This window comes from Sarcophilus harrisii, chromosome 4, assembly GCF_902635505.1.
Source record: "Sarcophilus harrisii chromosome 4, mSarHar1.11, whole genome shotgun sequence".
Lineage (NCBI taxonomy): Eukaryota > Metazoa > Chordata > Mammalia > Dasyuromorphia > Dasyuridae > Sarcophilus > Sarcophilus harrisii.
Window position 1 is genome coordinate 252,204,094 of NC_045429.1, and position 15,910 is coordinate 252,220,003.

General features: G+C 33.8%; 1 protein-coding gene across 1 annotated transcript in view; it reads left to right on the plus strand.

The window, feature by feature from the left end:
* The window catches only part of DST (dystonin), a 575,913-nt gene that overhangs the window by 347,904 nt on the left and 212,099 nt on the right, over positions 1 to 15,910 (plus strand). The window contains 3 exon segments of the mRNA XM_031964703.1: positions 8,821 to 8,933; positions 9,036 to 9,142; positions 13,770 to 13,889. Of these exon segments, the coding sequence (XP_031820563.1) occupies positions 8,821 to 8,933; positions 9,036 to 9,142; positions 13,770 to 13,889 (340 nt within the window).

Below are 15,910 nucleotides of genomic sequence, written 5' to 3' on the forward strand. Positions count from 1 at the left end.
TGCTCTATGTTTCTGTTTCCATATCCTGTTGGCACCTGAAATTCTGCAGGTTCAAAACTGGACTTAGAATCTTCTAAAGAATCCTGTCCAGTTGTTTACCTTCCCTATTTTTTAGGAGATTGCCAGCCTTACAGTCACTGAAATCTTATTCTTTTTCTTAACCATTGTAGCCAGTTTCTTGCTAAGTCCTTTTGAGCCACCAGCCTATTTCTTGTGTCTTTCTTTTATCTCTTATTACTGCCACTTTCCCAAACCTTTGTTATTTCTTGCCTGGAGTAATTTAATTGTCTCAAAATTGGTTTGTCTACCCTTTTAGTAATAATAATAATAATAACAACAGCTACCACTTAAAAAGAACCTACTATGTACCAGACAAAATATTGAGTACTTTAGAAATATTCTCTCATTTGATCCTCACATCAACTCTGGAAAGTTGTTGAGGCACATAGAAATTAAGTGCTCAGTATCACACAGCTAGTGCATGTTTAAGGTTGAATTTGAACTCAGATCTTCTTGAGAACCAGATACTTTTCCAGACTCCGTACTCTATGCACTGCTCCACTTAGTGGCTTCCTACAGTTTCAGAAATAACCTTCCGAATATACAAGTCAGATGATGTCACTTCTATGCTCACAAATTTTTAGTGCTTCCTCATTATTTAAAGATGTAAAATATCTCAATGCCATTCAGGGCCCTTAGTACAATATTCTGGATCTTATTTATTACTCTGCCTTATTTCGCTTTAGTTCTTTCCCCCAATGCATGACTTCTTGGCTCTCATTTTAATTAGGTAAGAAGAATTTAAGCTAATTTAAGATAATTGCGATCTAAGTTAACAAACATTCATTAAAAGCTTGCTATGTGTGAAGAATTGTACTAGATGCTTAGGGATATAAAAACAACAACAACAACAAAAACATCCCCTGAGCTGGAGGAGCTTAGGAAGGAGTGAGAAGCATAGAGGTCCAGTATTTATGGAGTTACTTAAAGCCAGATACTACCTGTCTCAACCATTCATTTTCCTTGAATATAGTTGCATTAATAATATTTACTGACCATTCTATAGGTTTGCATTTTCAGACTCTCCACTTCTCAACTTTAGGCAAAATTCGTTGCTTAATTTTAATGTTTCAGCTGCCCCTTTGCTGTCATCTAATGATTAGCTATTTCTTCCGGGAACTTCCATTTTAAGGAGGTGCCCAAACCAGCCATATTTCCTCCAGCATCTTTCTCTCCTTTTCAACTTCCTTTTATGGGTTGTCTTCCTCCATTAGAATGTAAGCTTCTTCAGGGCAAAGACTATTTTTCTTTCTGTTTCATTTTGTATTCCCAGCACTTAGTTTAGTACCTGGCACAGTGCTTAATATAAGCTTGTTGATTTGTTAAGTCACTATGGATAACATTGTTAGTCTCTTGTCTAAAGCTCTTAGGCAAAAATCTCTCCTATATTTCTAATACTTCCCTCTGGGCAGAGTTGTTGATATAAACAAGAAACTGAATTATCTTCCATTATCTGACTTCTGGCTTATGGACCTTTGGATCAGTATTGTTTCTGTGACATATCTATTTATTATTTTTTCAACTTCCATTGTGAAATTTCATGGGCAAGATTTGGTTATCAATCTTAGTGTCTGTCTTTGTATCTCTAGTCTCTTAACTAGCACATGTTCTTTCACCATGTAATCTTGTTCCAAAAGATGTTGCTAAAAAAATCCTGTTCTTTTTTTAGGCACTTTGACCCTGTTGAAAATCTTTCATTGTTTTTCTACCATAATCTGGAGTCTAGGGACTGGATCTTACCAAGCCAGTTCCGACAAAATGAGGGTGTTGCCATTCTGTAGGATTTCTTGGCGTTAGCAGAAGGTGGAAGCCATTAACCATAGGTGGGATTGCTGATTAAAACTATAGGGTGCTCATAAAACTCTTCTAAGAGTCAAAAGAACTAAAGTCCTTTATTGTCTTCCGCACATTATGTGATTCACTTTCACTAGCCTGTGACCTGTTCCTCACATGTATTTCTCCAGTTTCTGAAGCTGGGTCTTTGTACTGACTGGTGCCACCCCCTCCCACCCCACCTTCCTCATACACACCTTGGAATATTCTCCCTTCTTATCTCTTCCTTTTAGCTTTCTTGGATTTTTTCCAAACAGCTCAGATTTTACATCCTGCAGAAGGATTTACCCAGTGTTCTATCACTTCTTTTTTTCTGAGATTACTATCTATTCTGTATATATTTTTAAATTCTTAGCTATTTTTTCATCTTGTCTCCCCATTAGAATGTGAGCTCCTTGAGTCCAGGAATTTTTGTTAATGTCCCTAGTGCTTAGTATAGTGCTTAATACCAAATAACTACTTTTGCCTGCCTGACCTTATTCAGAAATACTTGAACACCTGAACTTAGTGATCTTGGTGCCTGGCTGAGAATCTAATTAGAGATAAGCTAGGAAGTAGACTGATCACTGATTCAACCAAAACAGTGGGAACAAAACTAATTGACAAGGGGATTAAATTAGGATCATGGTCCAAACTGGGAAAAACAAAGTGGTAGAAATGAATTGCTTCCTAAATGGTTCCTGTTAATATGGGTAGTGGTAACCCTTTTGTCTTGTTAGGCTAGTATAGCTGTCACATTTTTAAGGATGGGCTGCCATCAATTCCTAAATCTTTTTTATTAAAGCTTTTTATTTACAAAACATATTCATGGGTAATTTTTCAACATTGCAAAACCTTGTGTTCCAAATTTTCCCCTCCTTCCCACTACCCTCTCTTCCTAAATTTGAATACAAGTTCTACTACTTAATATCTTTGGTAATTTGCTTAACTTCTGTAGGTCTATTGACTCATTTATAAGATGAAGGAATTGGAGTATTATTATAATAATATAAAAATATTATAGAATAATAATAATCATAATTAATAATGATTTTCAAAGTGCTGTGCATTTTAATTTACATATGAACCTCCCAGTTACTCTATGAGGTAGGTACTATTATTTTTCCCTTTTAAAGAAAAGGAAACTGAGGCTGAAAGAGGTTAAATGATTTACCCAGTCAGACATCTAGTAAATGGAGAAAGTTGAATTAAGTCAAAAGAACTGAGTTTAAATCTCAGGTTTGTGTCACTTATTTGTCCTTTTTGGACAAATGTAAAATGATAATTTTGGGCCAGTTAATTTGTAGTGTCCTTTCCATTTCTGAATTTATGACCTATGTGTTTTTGTAAAGTCCACTGTATCCTTGATCCCATCTAAATGGAGTACATAACTCCATCCTTTCATTGATAAATTATACATTTTCCCCAAATCCTGTGCAATTTTCTAACATATTTATAATTTCTAGTAATATATGCTCTACTATGTTTAGTGAAATATTTATGCACTGGGAAGCTGAGTACCTCATTTGGGTGTGGTTATTCCACAGGCATCTTCTTTGGAAAAAGAATGTTTAGCCAGATTTGTCTGTGTGTTAGTTTGGGATGTTTGTGTATGACTTTTAAGGGCAGAGATCCAGTTGCATCAAAAGCCTGATAAGTCTACTAATTCACTTGAATATCTGGAATCAGTAAACTGTTGGGAATTTATAACTTTTGTTGAATCCTTGTCATGACACTGAATGGAAAACTTCAAGTAATACATGACTGTTCTTTCTCTTTTTATATCAAAACATCGGTAAGAGTTTCTTAGCTTTTGTTTATAATATATACATTTAATCCATTTTTAGAAAACAAGTAATGTAAGTATTCAAGTAAGAAAATGTATGTTCAATGCTTTGCAAATGTTAGACCTGTATAAATGATAGTATTTATTGCTGTTATGGTGGAGGTGGTGATTATCTCTCTTGAATTAAAGATAAGAAATTTAACTTTTCAGAAGATAGTATAGCTGTGCCATCTATGGAGACAGTGAGAAAAACCAATTACTATGAAACCTGCGTGAGCCAGAGATGAACTTTCTGCCAACTTTAGATGTTTAGGACTGCTCTTGATGGAGAGTTTTGGTACAAGACTTCTTTGCCAGCAAAGAAGCTTTTCCTGAGAATCCAGAAATCCATGAGCTAAAGATTATATTTGATTACTCTGATTGGTGTATTTGTTGACTAAAATAAATGCTTTTGTGTGGATTGGCAATGTCTATTAAAAAAAAAAAAATCCCTGCCAAAAGGCAAGAATTAAAAAGATTCCGGAGAGAGAAGAAAGAAGAGAGAACAATAGTGGAAAGAAATGGTTGGAAGACAGGCAAAGACCAGAAGTCATGGCCATTATGGTATTGGTAGCAGTGTGAGAGATTTAAAGCTCTACCAGGGGTCCTCAAACTAGGCCCGCAGGCCAGATGTGGCAGCTGAGGACGGATTATCCCCCTCACCCAGGGCTATGAAGTTTCTTTATTTAAAGGCCCACAAAGGTTTTTGTTTTTACTATAGTCTGGCCCTCCAACAGTCTGAGGGACAGTGAACTGACCCCCTATTTAAAAAGTTTGAGGACCCCTTTGTCTAAACTGACTGTTAAGCAGCAAACTGCTGAGGTCAGCAGTGAAGTCAGAAGAAAAAAGAGTCCTGAAGGCAATTAGGCAGGTGGGAACAATGGAACAGCCTATCCCTTGAAGACAGGCATTTTTACTATATGTTTGTTGGTTTGGGTAAGAATGGTATAAAGGTTGGACAATACAAGTTCACTGGTCTTTAAAGTTTAGTAGTCATAAGGGCATCCGTCTGTCATTGGAGATACATCAGTCATAGAAAATGACTCTAACCTATGTTTTCAAACCTATTCCACATTATACTTATTTACAAACATTGTATTCCAGCAAGACTGAAATATAAAACTTAACCCAAACTAATTCTTATATTCTTTTTGTGATATTATTCTCTCTCTTTCTACTTTTTTTTAATGACTCATATATCACTACTGACTCCTATATATTTTGTCTGCGACTGTTGCAATCTTTATATTTGGTTTTCTTATTTTTGTCAGTGATTAATCAGTCTAAAATGATTATAAATAAAGAATGCTTTTGGTCTGACTAATAACTGACAAAATTTTATATTTTTATGTATGAAATATTTTATGTGGATTAATAACTTTTCCCATGGCTCAACAGATCATTCCCATTTTTTTTTTTTGTTTTAAATTAATTTTTTTTTGCAAGGCATTTTGAGTTAAGTGATTTGTCTGAGGTTGCCTAGCTAGTTATTGTTAAGTGTCTGAAGATTTGAACTCAGGTTTTCCTGACTGCAGGACCAGTGTTCTATCTACTGTGCCATCTAGTTGCCTCTAGTTTTAAATCAATTTAAAAAATTAGCAAGCATTTATTTTTTTCTCTATCCTTCCTCCACCCCATCCTAAATTGAGAAAGAAAAATAAAACTTTTGTTACAAATGTGCAGAACAAATTTGTCAACCAAAATAAATTCTTTTCATATTGACTATGTCAACAAAATAGGTTTTATTCTGTTTATTGATTCTATTTCTACCCTGTCAGGCAGTGAGAAATATTCTCTATCAGAGATCCTCTAGATTCAAGATTAGTCATACTGTTGATTAGAGATAAATCTTCAGAATTTTTCATTATTACTTTGCTGTTATTGTATAAAATATTACCCTGGCTTTGTTTACTTCAATTTAAATCAGTTCATACAATTCTTCCCAGGTTTTTCTGGGAAATAGTTTTTCCAGTGAGAAATTATCATGAGAAAATAGTTTCTTATGGCATAATAACATTCCATTACATTCATAAGATATACTCTATTTAGCCATTCCCTATTGGTTAAATGGTGTTGTGTTTTTATAAACACTTAAAGCAGGGGTCCTCAAACTTTTTAAATTGGGGGCCAGTTCACTGTCCCTTTGACTGTTGGAGGGCCAGACTATAGTAAAAACAAAAACTTTGTTTTGTGGGCCTTTAAATAAAGAAACTTCATAGCCCTGGGTGAGGGGGATAAACGTCCTCAGCTGCTGCATCTGGCCCGCGGGCTATAGTTTGAAGACCCTTGAGGATAAAGTGTCTCACAGACTTTCTCTTCCCTTACTTTTCACCTCCCTTAGAAACCTTTACTTTACAACCTTCCCAGATGATGTTTTTTCCCTCCTCTTCCCTAAATTACTTTGTAATGAGAAAGAAAATGCTAGTCTCTGTTGGTGATATAGGATCATCATTTCATAGATTTTTAGGTGGAAGAGATCTTTGAGATTATCTAGTATGATTTTATTTATGTATTAGATACAAAACTTCATTTTATATATAAGAAAACTGAAGCCCAGAAAAAAGGAAGGCACTTTCCCAACATTACACAAATGGCACATAACAGCGATGTAATTTAAATATATGTGCTTCAACTTTTTAACTCCAATGATCTCTTCCTAGGGGACTTTTTGAGTTCCTAGCTCTACTGCTTATTACCTGTTATGACTTGGGGGAAGTCAGCTTCTCCTAATGGGCATTAGTTTTGTTTAACAACACCTCCCAACTGCCTGCCCTTGTTTTCCCCATATCAGGGTTTGGACTAAAACACATTCAATGTTTCTTCCAACTCTAAGATTTTATGATTCTATCTCATTGGAACTAAATAAAAGAAAAAATAGTTGATCCAAGTCATGGCCCCCAAACTGAAATGTTGAAAATCAATGGAGAAATAGGAAGAAAAAAAGTATTTTGGAAACTCTATATTGCTATCTTCTCCTCCCACCCCCCCTACACACTTTAAGAATCTCCCCCTCCCCCTTTCAGTTTTCCAAGTTTATTTTCTCATATTATTCAGGATACTTTAAAAGAAGAAACAACGAAAAATAATTAAGAAAAAAATAGATTCTATTTAGGTGATGTATTTTCTATTTCATTATATTAAAATGTCATTCTAATTTTGATTTATGAGAGATGAGATATAAACTGCTTTTGTGCTAAAACCATGCTGTCATTTAGAAGAAAGTTTTTCTTTCTTTCCTTGGTTGAAAACTTTATTCTTCAGTAACTGGAATTACTCAGTGTTTGCTTTTCTTTGGTAATGGCAGGGTTTATAAAACAACTTGCCCTTTCTTGTTCAAAAAATTGTCAGGCTGAGTATTTCTGATCCATGTTTCACCAGAAAGTGTGGATTTTATGGAACCAGTACCATATTTTACACAAAAAGCTTTGAATATTTATTCCTGTCTAGATTATAACACAAATTTGCTTAGGTCCCTGCAATATAATCTTGAAATAAGTTTCTTCTCTATCTAGTCGTTTCATGTGAAATAATAAGTGATATTTTGGGAAGATATTTAGTTTGACATAAGAATTGCCAGTGTAAGGGATACAAGATTGGTAAAATTTCTCATATTTTATGGTGATATTTTTGAAAACTTGTGAGATAAATAGTACAAATATTATTGCCATTTTATAATTCAGGAATCTGAGGTTCAGAGAGAGAGTGCTTGTATGTCAAACCATAACTAGGCCATATAAATAGGGTGGCCAGTACTTTCCCCTAGGGTGACAGATTTAGAGAGTATTAATAGCATTTGCAATCATTCAGTAGATTAGAAGAAATAGAATTTAGGATTATTAGTTTAAAAAGGAATGGTAGACCAGGTGGTGGACCAGAGATAAATGCCCTCCTCCTTCCCAAAACAAATAATAAAAAAAGGCATATACTTTATGTTCTTGGACAATAAACTGTTTGTGGACTTGCCTCAAGGGCAAACAAAGTAACAAGCATACCTAAATGAATTCATGATACACATAGATCTATACAGGGTATAGTTCTCCCATACCCAAGTAAATATTTTTTTTCCCACATTAAAAACATTTTATTTGCTGCTATTTTGATCAGGAAGAAACAAAAACAATAACTATGAGAAAATCTTTCTGTTCTAGGGACTTTTAATTTTATTGGGAATAACATGCAAAGTAACATGTATTGACATACCGAGAAGTATTTCATAAGCCATGAATGCTGTTGAGTTTAGTGAAGAATGGCAATAGAAAAAGCTTCATAGAGGATAGGAAATTTAAGTGATACACTTCAGGATGGGTAGGAATAGGACTGAGATGAAGAGTAATCTGGATGGAAAGAATAGTATGATCAATGGTATTCAAAATAAGCACCTAGTACTGGTTAAGAAACAGTGATGAGAGTTTTAGCTGCAGTGGAGAGTTCATATTAAAGAGATTAATGGACAATGATTTCTGATCAACGAACATTCATCCTGTCTCTCACTTCTGAGACCTGCCACTCTGCATTCAGGCGTTGCTTCCTACTCTATGCTCTGGGGGCAATAGTTAAATCAAATGAACACTAACCATTTTTGGAAAGGTTGCAAATCAAATGTTCAAGGACTCTGCTCACCATCCATGTGATTTATTTGACCAAAACACCCCTTCCTGGTCAATATATCCCCTTACAGATTGTCTTCTACTAAAATGTAAGCTTGTTGAGGGCAGAAACCATCTTGCTTTTTGTATTTGTACCCTTAACACGTGGCACAAGGCCCAACATATAATAGTTTCTTAATAAATGACTGTTGATAGATATCAAATAATGACTTAAAATGCCTTTTCATACATGTATAACTTTGGGTAAGCAACAGACTATATTTATGAAAATATGAGCTAAGTCTGTGAAGATTTAATTTTTTTATTGTTATATAAATACAAATTTCTGTGTTGTGTCAACTCTCCCCACTTTCCACAGAAAAATGAAATTATTCAAGATACTATAAATTCCCATTAGCTTTACAAAGACAATTTTAATGCAATTTCCTCACACAAATGTGTGTCTCTGTGTGTGTATTTTATAGTCTGAAGCAGAGCATAATAAGTATAATGTGTTTTATGTTTTTTCCTTTCTAGGCCGGACCTGATAGACATGAATACCGTTGCTGTTCAAAGCAACCTTGCAAATTTAGAACATGCTTTTTATGTAGCAGAAAAAATTGGTGTCATAAGACTTCTTGACCCTGAAGGTGAGTGGTTATTTTGTCTCTGCTACATCTTACCTATTATAAAAGTTTGATCCAACTTAGTCAATCAGCATGGTGAAATAACGAATTCCTTTTGCCACTTAGATGTTGACGTCTCCTCACCTGATGAAAAGTCAGTGATAACATATGTGTCATCACTCTATGATGCATTTCCCAAGGTACCAGAAGGTGGTGAAGGCATCAGTGCTAATGTAAGTAGGAGAATATGTCAGCTTAATAATCCATCTCAAATTAATTTACCTTGCTTCATATTACTAGTTGATCATTGGCTAGGTAATTGGATTCTTTATTAACTGTCAATAACTAGATAAAGAATACTAACTTGCCATTTTAACTTAATAAGTCATTGCTTCAATTTTGAACATTTGCTAAATAATTCTAGTTAAAATACTTAATTCAGACTCAGAATATAATTGACTAATATATAAAATTTTATTAACATTACTATTCATTCAACAAGCATTTATCAGAAACCTACTATTCATTCAAAGTTCTGTGAATACAAACACAGAGATGAAATAGTTTTTTCCTTTAAGGTGCTTACATTCTATTGTTATATAGGCAAATCCATCAAATAGTCAAATATGTAAATATAAAATAGATACCTATAGATATTAAAGATAGAGATAATAAATATGAAGAAGTTTCAGAAGGGCAGGCATTATCTCAAAATAATCTTGTTTTGTACAATGTATACGCTATACTTTTGAATTAGGAGATTTCAGCATTTAAGCTTAGTGACTCTCCACTAAAGCCTTTCATTTCACTTCATATATGAGCATATATAACTATGCATCTTTTGTCATAAAAACAGCTATCTCCAAAGTCTCATCATAATTATTGACTGCCAGGTGATAATTTATTTTTATTCACCAAAATTCAGTGAAAGCTATTAAGGATATTGATCTTCATGGTCCAGGGTTACTTTTGAAACCCTTTTGGAATCCTTGAGGTATACATCTAATATAATCTCACCTTTCTCTATCCAAATTTCTCTTCATTTGATTAATACCACAGCTAGTTAGTACACTGGATAGAACCCTGGACTGGGAATCAGGAAGATCTAAGTTTGAAGCGTGTCCCACACATTTAAAAATACTGTGACCATGGGCAAGCTACCCAATGTGTATCAGTTTCAGTTTCCACATCTGTAAAATGGGGATGATGTAACCTCTTAGGATTATTATGAGGATCAAATAAGATGAACATGTATAAAGCTCTATGCAAACAAAGTGCTTTATAACTACCAGTTACATCATACATGCATGTGTGAATGCACATATGTATATATACACATAAATGTATATGTGTGTATAAAATGTTTTTCTTTTTTTTTAGTCTGGACATATAATTTATCTCATCAGTGTGGAAACTATCCCCCAAGGCAGATTAGCAATTCCTTTATAATTTATTATTTTAGACAATTATTTGGGGCATGGAGAGAAATGAAATGATTTTGTCTTTGTCACGTAGCTGATATATAAGAGGTAGTGATTAAACCTAAACCTACCTGCCTGTAAGCTCATTACATTGTACTCTCTTATAATGGTAATTGATACTTCCTCCATTGGGGAATGTGGAAACTCTTCTGTGCTATATTTGATAGATTCTTCTGATGTTGATTTTGCCACAAATAATAATAGCTAACATTTAATATAGTGTTTACTATGTGCCAGCACTGTGCTAAGTGCTTTATAATTTATAGTTCTTATTATTTATTATCCCCATTTAACATGAGGAAACTGAGGCAAACAGAAGTTAAATGACTTGCTCATGGTCACATAACTAGTAAATGTCTTATGTCACATTTGAATTCAGGTCTTCTTGACTCTAGATCCAGTGTAGTATCTAACACACCATCTAGTTACTCCTAATTAATTATCTTATGGTCAGCTTTCTGCTGATGAACTTGTGCAAACTTTAGCCAGGACTAATGGGCCAGATATAGAGACCTTCATTGGTTTAAGACTCAAACCCTTTAGATGATTTTTTTTCCAGCCATTTCAGTTTCATCTTTTTAGATTTAAACCAGGATTTTCACCTACAGCAAACTTTTTGAATATGAACTCTCTCTCATTCGTTTTTTTATTATTAAAGCTTTTTATTTATAAAGCATATGCATGGGTAATTTTTCTAACATTGACCCTTACAAAACCTTTTGTTGCAAATTTTCTCCTCCTTATCCCACCCCCTCCCCTAGCTGGCAGGCAGTCCAATATATATTAAATATGTTGAAATACATGTTAAATCCAATATATGCATACATATTTATACAGTTATCTTGCTGCACAAGAAAAATCAGATCAAAAAGAAAGAAAAAGAAAAACTGAGAAAGAAAACAAAATGCAAGCAAATAACAGAGAATGAGAATGCTATGTTGTATTCCACACTCTGTTCCTGTGGTTTTCTCTCTGGGTGTAGATGGTTCTCTTCATCATTGAAAAAGTCAATGTTGAAGAGAGCCACATCCATCAGAATCGAATGTCCTATAGTCTTGTTGTCGTGTATAATGATCTCCTGGTTCTGCTCATTTCATTTAGCATCAGTTCATGCAAGTCTTTCCAGACCTCTCTGAAATCATCCTGCTGGTCGTTTCTTACAGAACAGTAATATTCTATAGCATTCGTATACCATAATTTATTAAGCCATTCCCCCAATGATGGGCATCCATTCAGTTTCCAGTTTCTTGCCTTTCCTTCCTTTAAGATCTCTTTGGGATATAAGCCCAGTAGTAACACTGCTGGATCAAAGGGTATGCACAGTTTAATAACTTTTTGAGCATAGTTCCTAATTACTTTCCAGAACGGTTGGATCTGTTCAGAGTTCCACCAATAACATATCAGTGTCCCAGTTTTCCTACATCCCCTCTAACATTCCGCATTATCTTTCCCTGTCATTCTAGCCAATCTGACGGGTGTGTAGTGGTATCTCAGAGTTGTCTTAATTTGTATTTCTCTGATCAGTAGTGAGTTAGAGCACCTTTTCATGTGACTACAAATAGTTTCAATTTCTTCATCTGAAAATTGTTCATATTTGTTGACCATTTATCAGTTGGAGAATGGCTTGAACTATATAAATTTGAGTCAATTCTCTATATATTTTATAAGTGAGGCCTTTGTCAAACCTTTGGATGTAAAAATGTTTTCCCAGTTTATTGCTTCCCTTCTAATCTTGCATTAGTTTGTACAAAAACTTTTAACTTAATATAATCAACATTATCTATTTTGTGATCAGTAATGATCTCTAGTTCTTCTTTGGTTGCAAATTCCTTCCTCCTCCACAAATCTGAGAGGTAAATGATCCTATGTTCTTCTAATTTGTTTATAATATCATTCTTTATGTCTAAATCATGAAGCCATTTCAACCTTACCTTGGTATAAGGTGTTGGGTGTGGGTCTGTGCCTACTTTCTGCTACACTAGTTCCCAATTTTCCCAGCAGTTTTTGTCAAATAGTGAATTCTTATCCCAAAAGCTGGGGTGTATAAGAAACGACCAGCAGGATGATTTCAGAGAGGCTTGGAGAGACCTACATGAACTGATGCTAAGTGAAATGAACAGAACCAGAAGGTCATTATGTTTGTAGCAGTGCTCTTTGTAGTTTGTCAAATACTAGATTGCTATAGTCATTGACTATTTTGTTCTATGAACCTAACCTATTCCACTGATTAACTTCTCTATTTCTTAGCCAGTACCAAATAGTTTTGATGACTGCTACTTTATAATATAGTTTTAGATTAGGTACAGTTAGGTCACTTTGATTTGCTTTCTTCATTAATTTCTTTGAAATTCTTGCCCTTTTGTTCTTTCATTTAAATTTTGTTATTTTTTCTAGGTCAGTAAAATAGTTTCTTGGGAATTTGTATAGCACTAAATAAATATATTAGTTTAGGGAGTATTGTCATCTCATTCTTTGTATTAAATATCTTTCCTAGTTTTGTGACATAAGTATGTCATTTATGACATTTTTCTCTAAGTCATTGATAAAAATATTAAATAGGACAAGACCAAAAACATATCCTATGAGCATTCCATTAGATTTTGTTTTCTATGTTGAAATTAATCATTAATAACTACTCTTTAGGTCCTATCACATAGTTTTGAATTCACAAAATTCCCATGTTTCCCACATCTCAATCATCTTTTCTATGTGGTAGAATGAAAGGTTTCATCTAATGTTTTCAAAAATCTACTAAACTTGACTCTCTTGTCCTCCATTACCTCCTTGTTGATCTAAGAAAAAATACAAATATTTTTGGCTTTGGAAGCCATTCATAATCTGGTTCCAGATTACCATTCTATGTTTATCTATTATTTCTTTTTGCACACTTTACATTCCAGCCAAAATGATCTACCTACTTCATTGACGTGTCTTCACCTACCTATGTGTCTTTCCACAATCTGTCCCCCATAATTAGAATGTCTGCCCTACAAAGCTGGAATGAACCCTCTCCTCACCTCTGATGTTTAGAATCTTTAGCTTTTCCCAGGACTGAGCTAGGATGCCATCTATTACAAAAGGCCCTTTCGATCACCTTAGTTGTAAAATCCTACCATGATATTACTTTTTATTTACTTTGTATATTTTTGCATTTGCTTCACTGGGTACATAATTTTTTTTTTCTTTCTGGGAGAATGTAAGCTCTTTGAAAGATTGGGGAATTTTCCTTTTTGTCTTTTATTGTTCCATGCTTAGTCCAATTCTTGGCACAATTGGTACTTAATAAATGCTTATTAAATGAAAGAGTTAAATGAAGAACTTTGATTAAAATTTTATTGTGCACATATTCATTTTTAATTATTTATGTTATATTTTATAGGATGTTGAAGTTAAGTGGATTGAATACCAGAATATGGTGAACTACCTCATCCAATGGATCAGGCACCATGTTACCATAATGTCTGACAGAACATTTCCCAATAATCCTGTAGAACTAAAGGTCAGTGCCATAAGTGATTATACTATTCTCATTCAACGGATGATATTATTGAGCTTAGTTATATCTACTTCATTGTTAGTTTTTTTTAGTATTATAATAATTTCATGGTTAGTGGAAGTCTAGAAAAAAATTCAAGCAAGACTGGATCAGTCTTAATGTGGGCCTGTCTAGCAATCGTTCAAGGATTAACATGCAGTGAAATATTAATAGAGCATAAAGTGTTACAAAGCCAGTATTATTGATCAGAGATTAGAAAATCAATTAAAATAATACTTACAAATAAAATACAAAACCTTTCTCCTCTGAATGCAGCCACCAAGAGGATTGCACAAACTCAGTTCTGACAGTTTTCCCCCAGAATAGATAGGTCTCATATTTTAATAGAAAAAAATCCAAATATCTTACCCCATTAATGGAACAATCTTGTTAACTTGCTGCTGATAAAACAATTCTCTCATCCATAGAAAAATTGAAAGGAAGACAGGTATGAAGAGGAAAAGCTCTGTCTCTATCCAACATTATGTTAGTGACAGTGGGAAACCAATGTCTAATCACATTCTGAGAATGAGAATGACTGTATTGCTTGCTGAGTGGTATATTGTTTTTGGTATTTTATTATTATGACCAAGATCCTCAAAGTCCTATTTGTATCAAAAGAAATGGGAGTATAGAAATTAAATGACAGTTTGAAATTCTAGGAATACTAAGATTAAAGAGAAGAAAAACAATTCCAGCTATAAACCTCAAAAACAGTTCTTACCTTCACAAAGAGCATTTCTGTTGGAGTTAATTATGCAATATTGCATAATTATGACATTTCTGAATTTTTCTTTAGAAGTTCTTGTTTTTATCAGGCTATACTTATATATATATTTATCTTAATATATATATGTACATATATACACACACACACACATATTCATGAAACATAAATAGATACATATGTAGACATCTATCCATCCATACACATATATACATAGACATTTCCATTTACATACACACATATAACGTGTGTGACTTTACTTCTTGTTTACCTGACTACATGGTCTAGTAATTACTATTTTAATATATTTATACTGAGCTCTCTTGAAGTAAAAGCAGCATATAAATATAAGCAAAGACATAAATGAAAAAAAATAGCTTTTTTATGATTTGCTGGTGGACTCAGTAAGAGAATGTTGTAATACATATTTAAAAATAATTAATAATTTAAATATTATTTAAAGGATCCAACTTAGTTTTTATGTTTTCATGTCAAATCAGGGAACAGAAATTCAGATAATTTGAGCTTGATGCCTGAGAATTAGTGTATTCATGTATCCACATTGACTTTTGATATAAATTTTAACCTTACTATGAGAACTGTATTACTGTATAGGAAATTACTTCACATTTGTTTGTACTTTCCATATGGAGTATAAGTTTTTTGAAATTATAGGTCACTTTTTCATTTTCGCTATCACTGTCTGTGAAGAAGGCATTCAGTAAATGCATATGGACAAGAGTTCAAGGGCACTGAAAGTATGTAATAGAGATTTCACATTCAAATACAGTTTTCTATATATCCAGTTATTGCCTCTTGATTGATAGAAATCTCAGTAGGTGACTGGAATAACTTTGAGGAAATATGGGGATTGCCGATTTGTAAGTGATATCATGCACCTGGGAAGATAAACATAGTTTTAATTTATATACTGCTCTATAATTGCAATGCATTTTACATATAGTGCCACTGCATCCTTATTGCTAAGTTCCTGCCCTTAAAGAGGATAATATACATAGAAGAAAGTTGAAAAGCAATGGGGCAGAGTGAAGGATTGTGGTGAAGAAAAAGGAAGGGAGTCATTTGGCATGGAAATATGATTAAAAAAGTCTAAAGCAGCATAGCCAAGTGGGAATGGAAATGTGGCTATCCTGGATCCTTTTCTTAAATAGATGTTTTGAGTGAAGTTCCTTATCTATCCTCCATTCAGAGGATCAGAGGGTATAGAGCAAGTATAAAGGCTGAAATGATCTTGCAG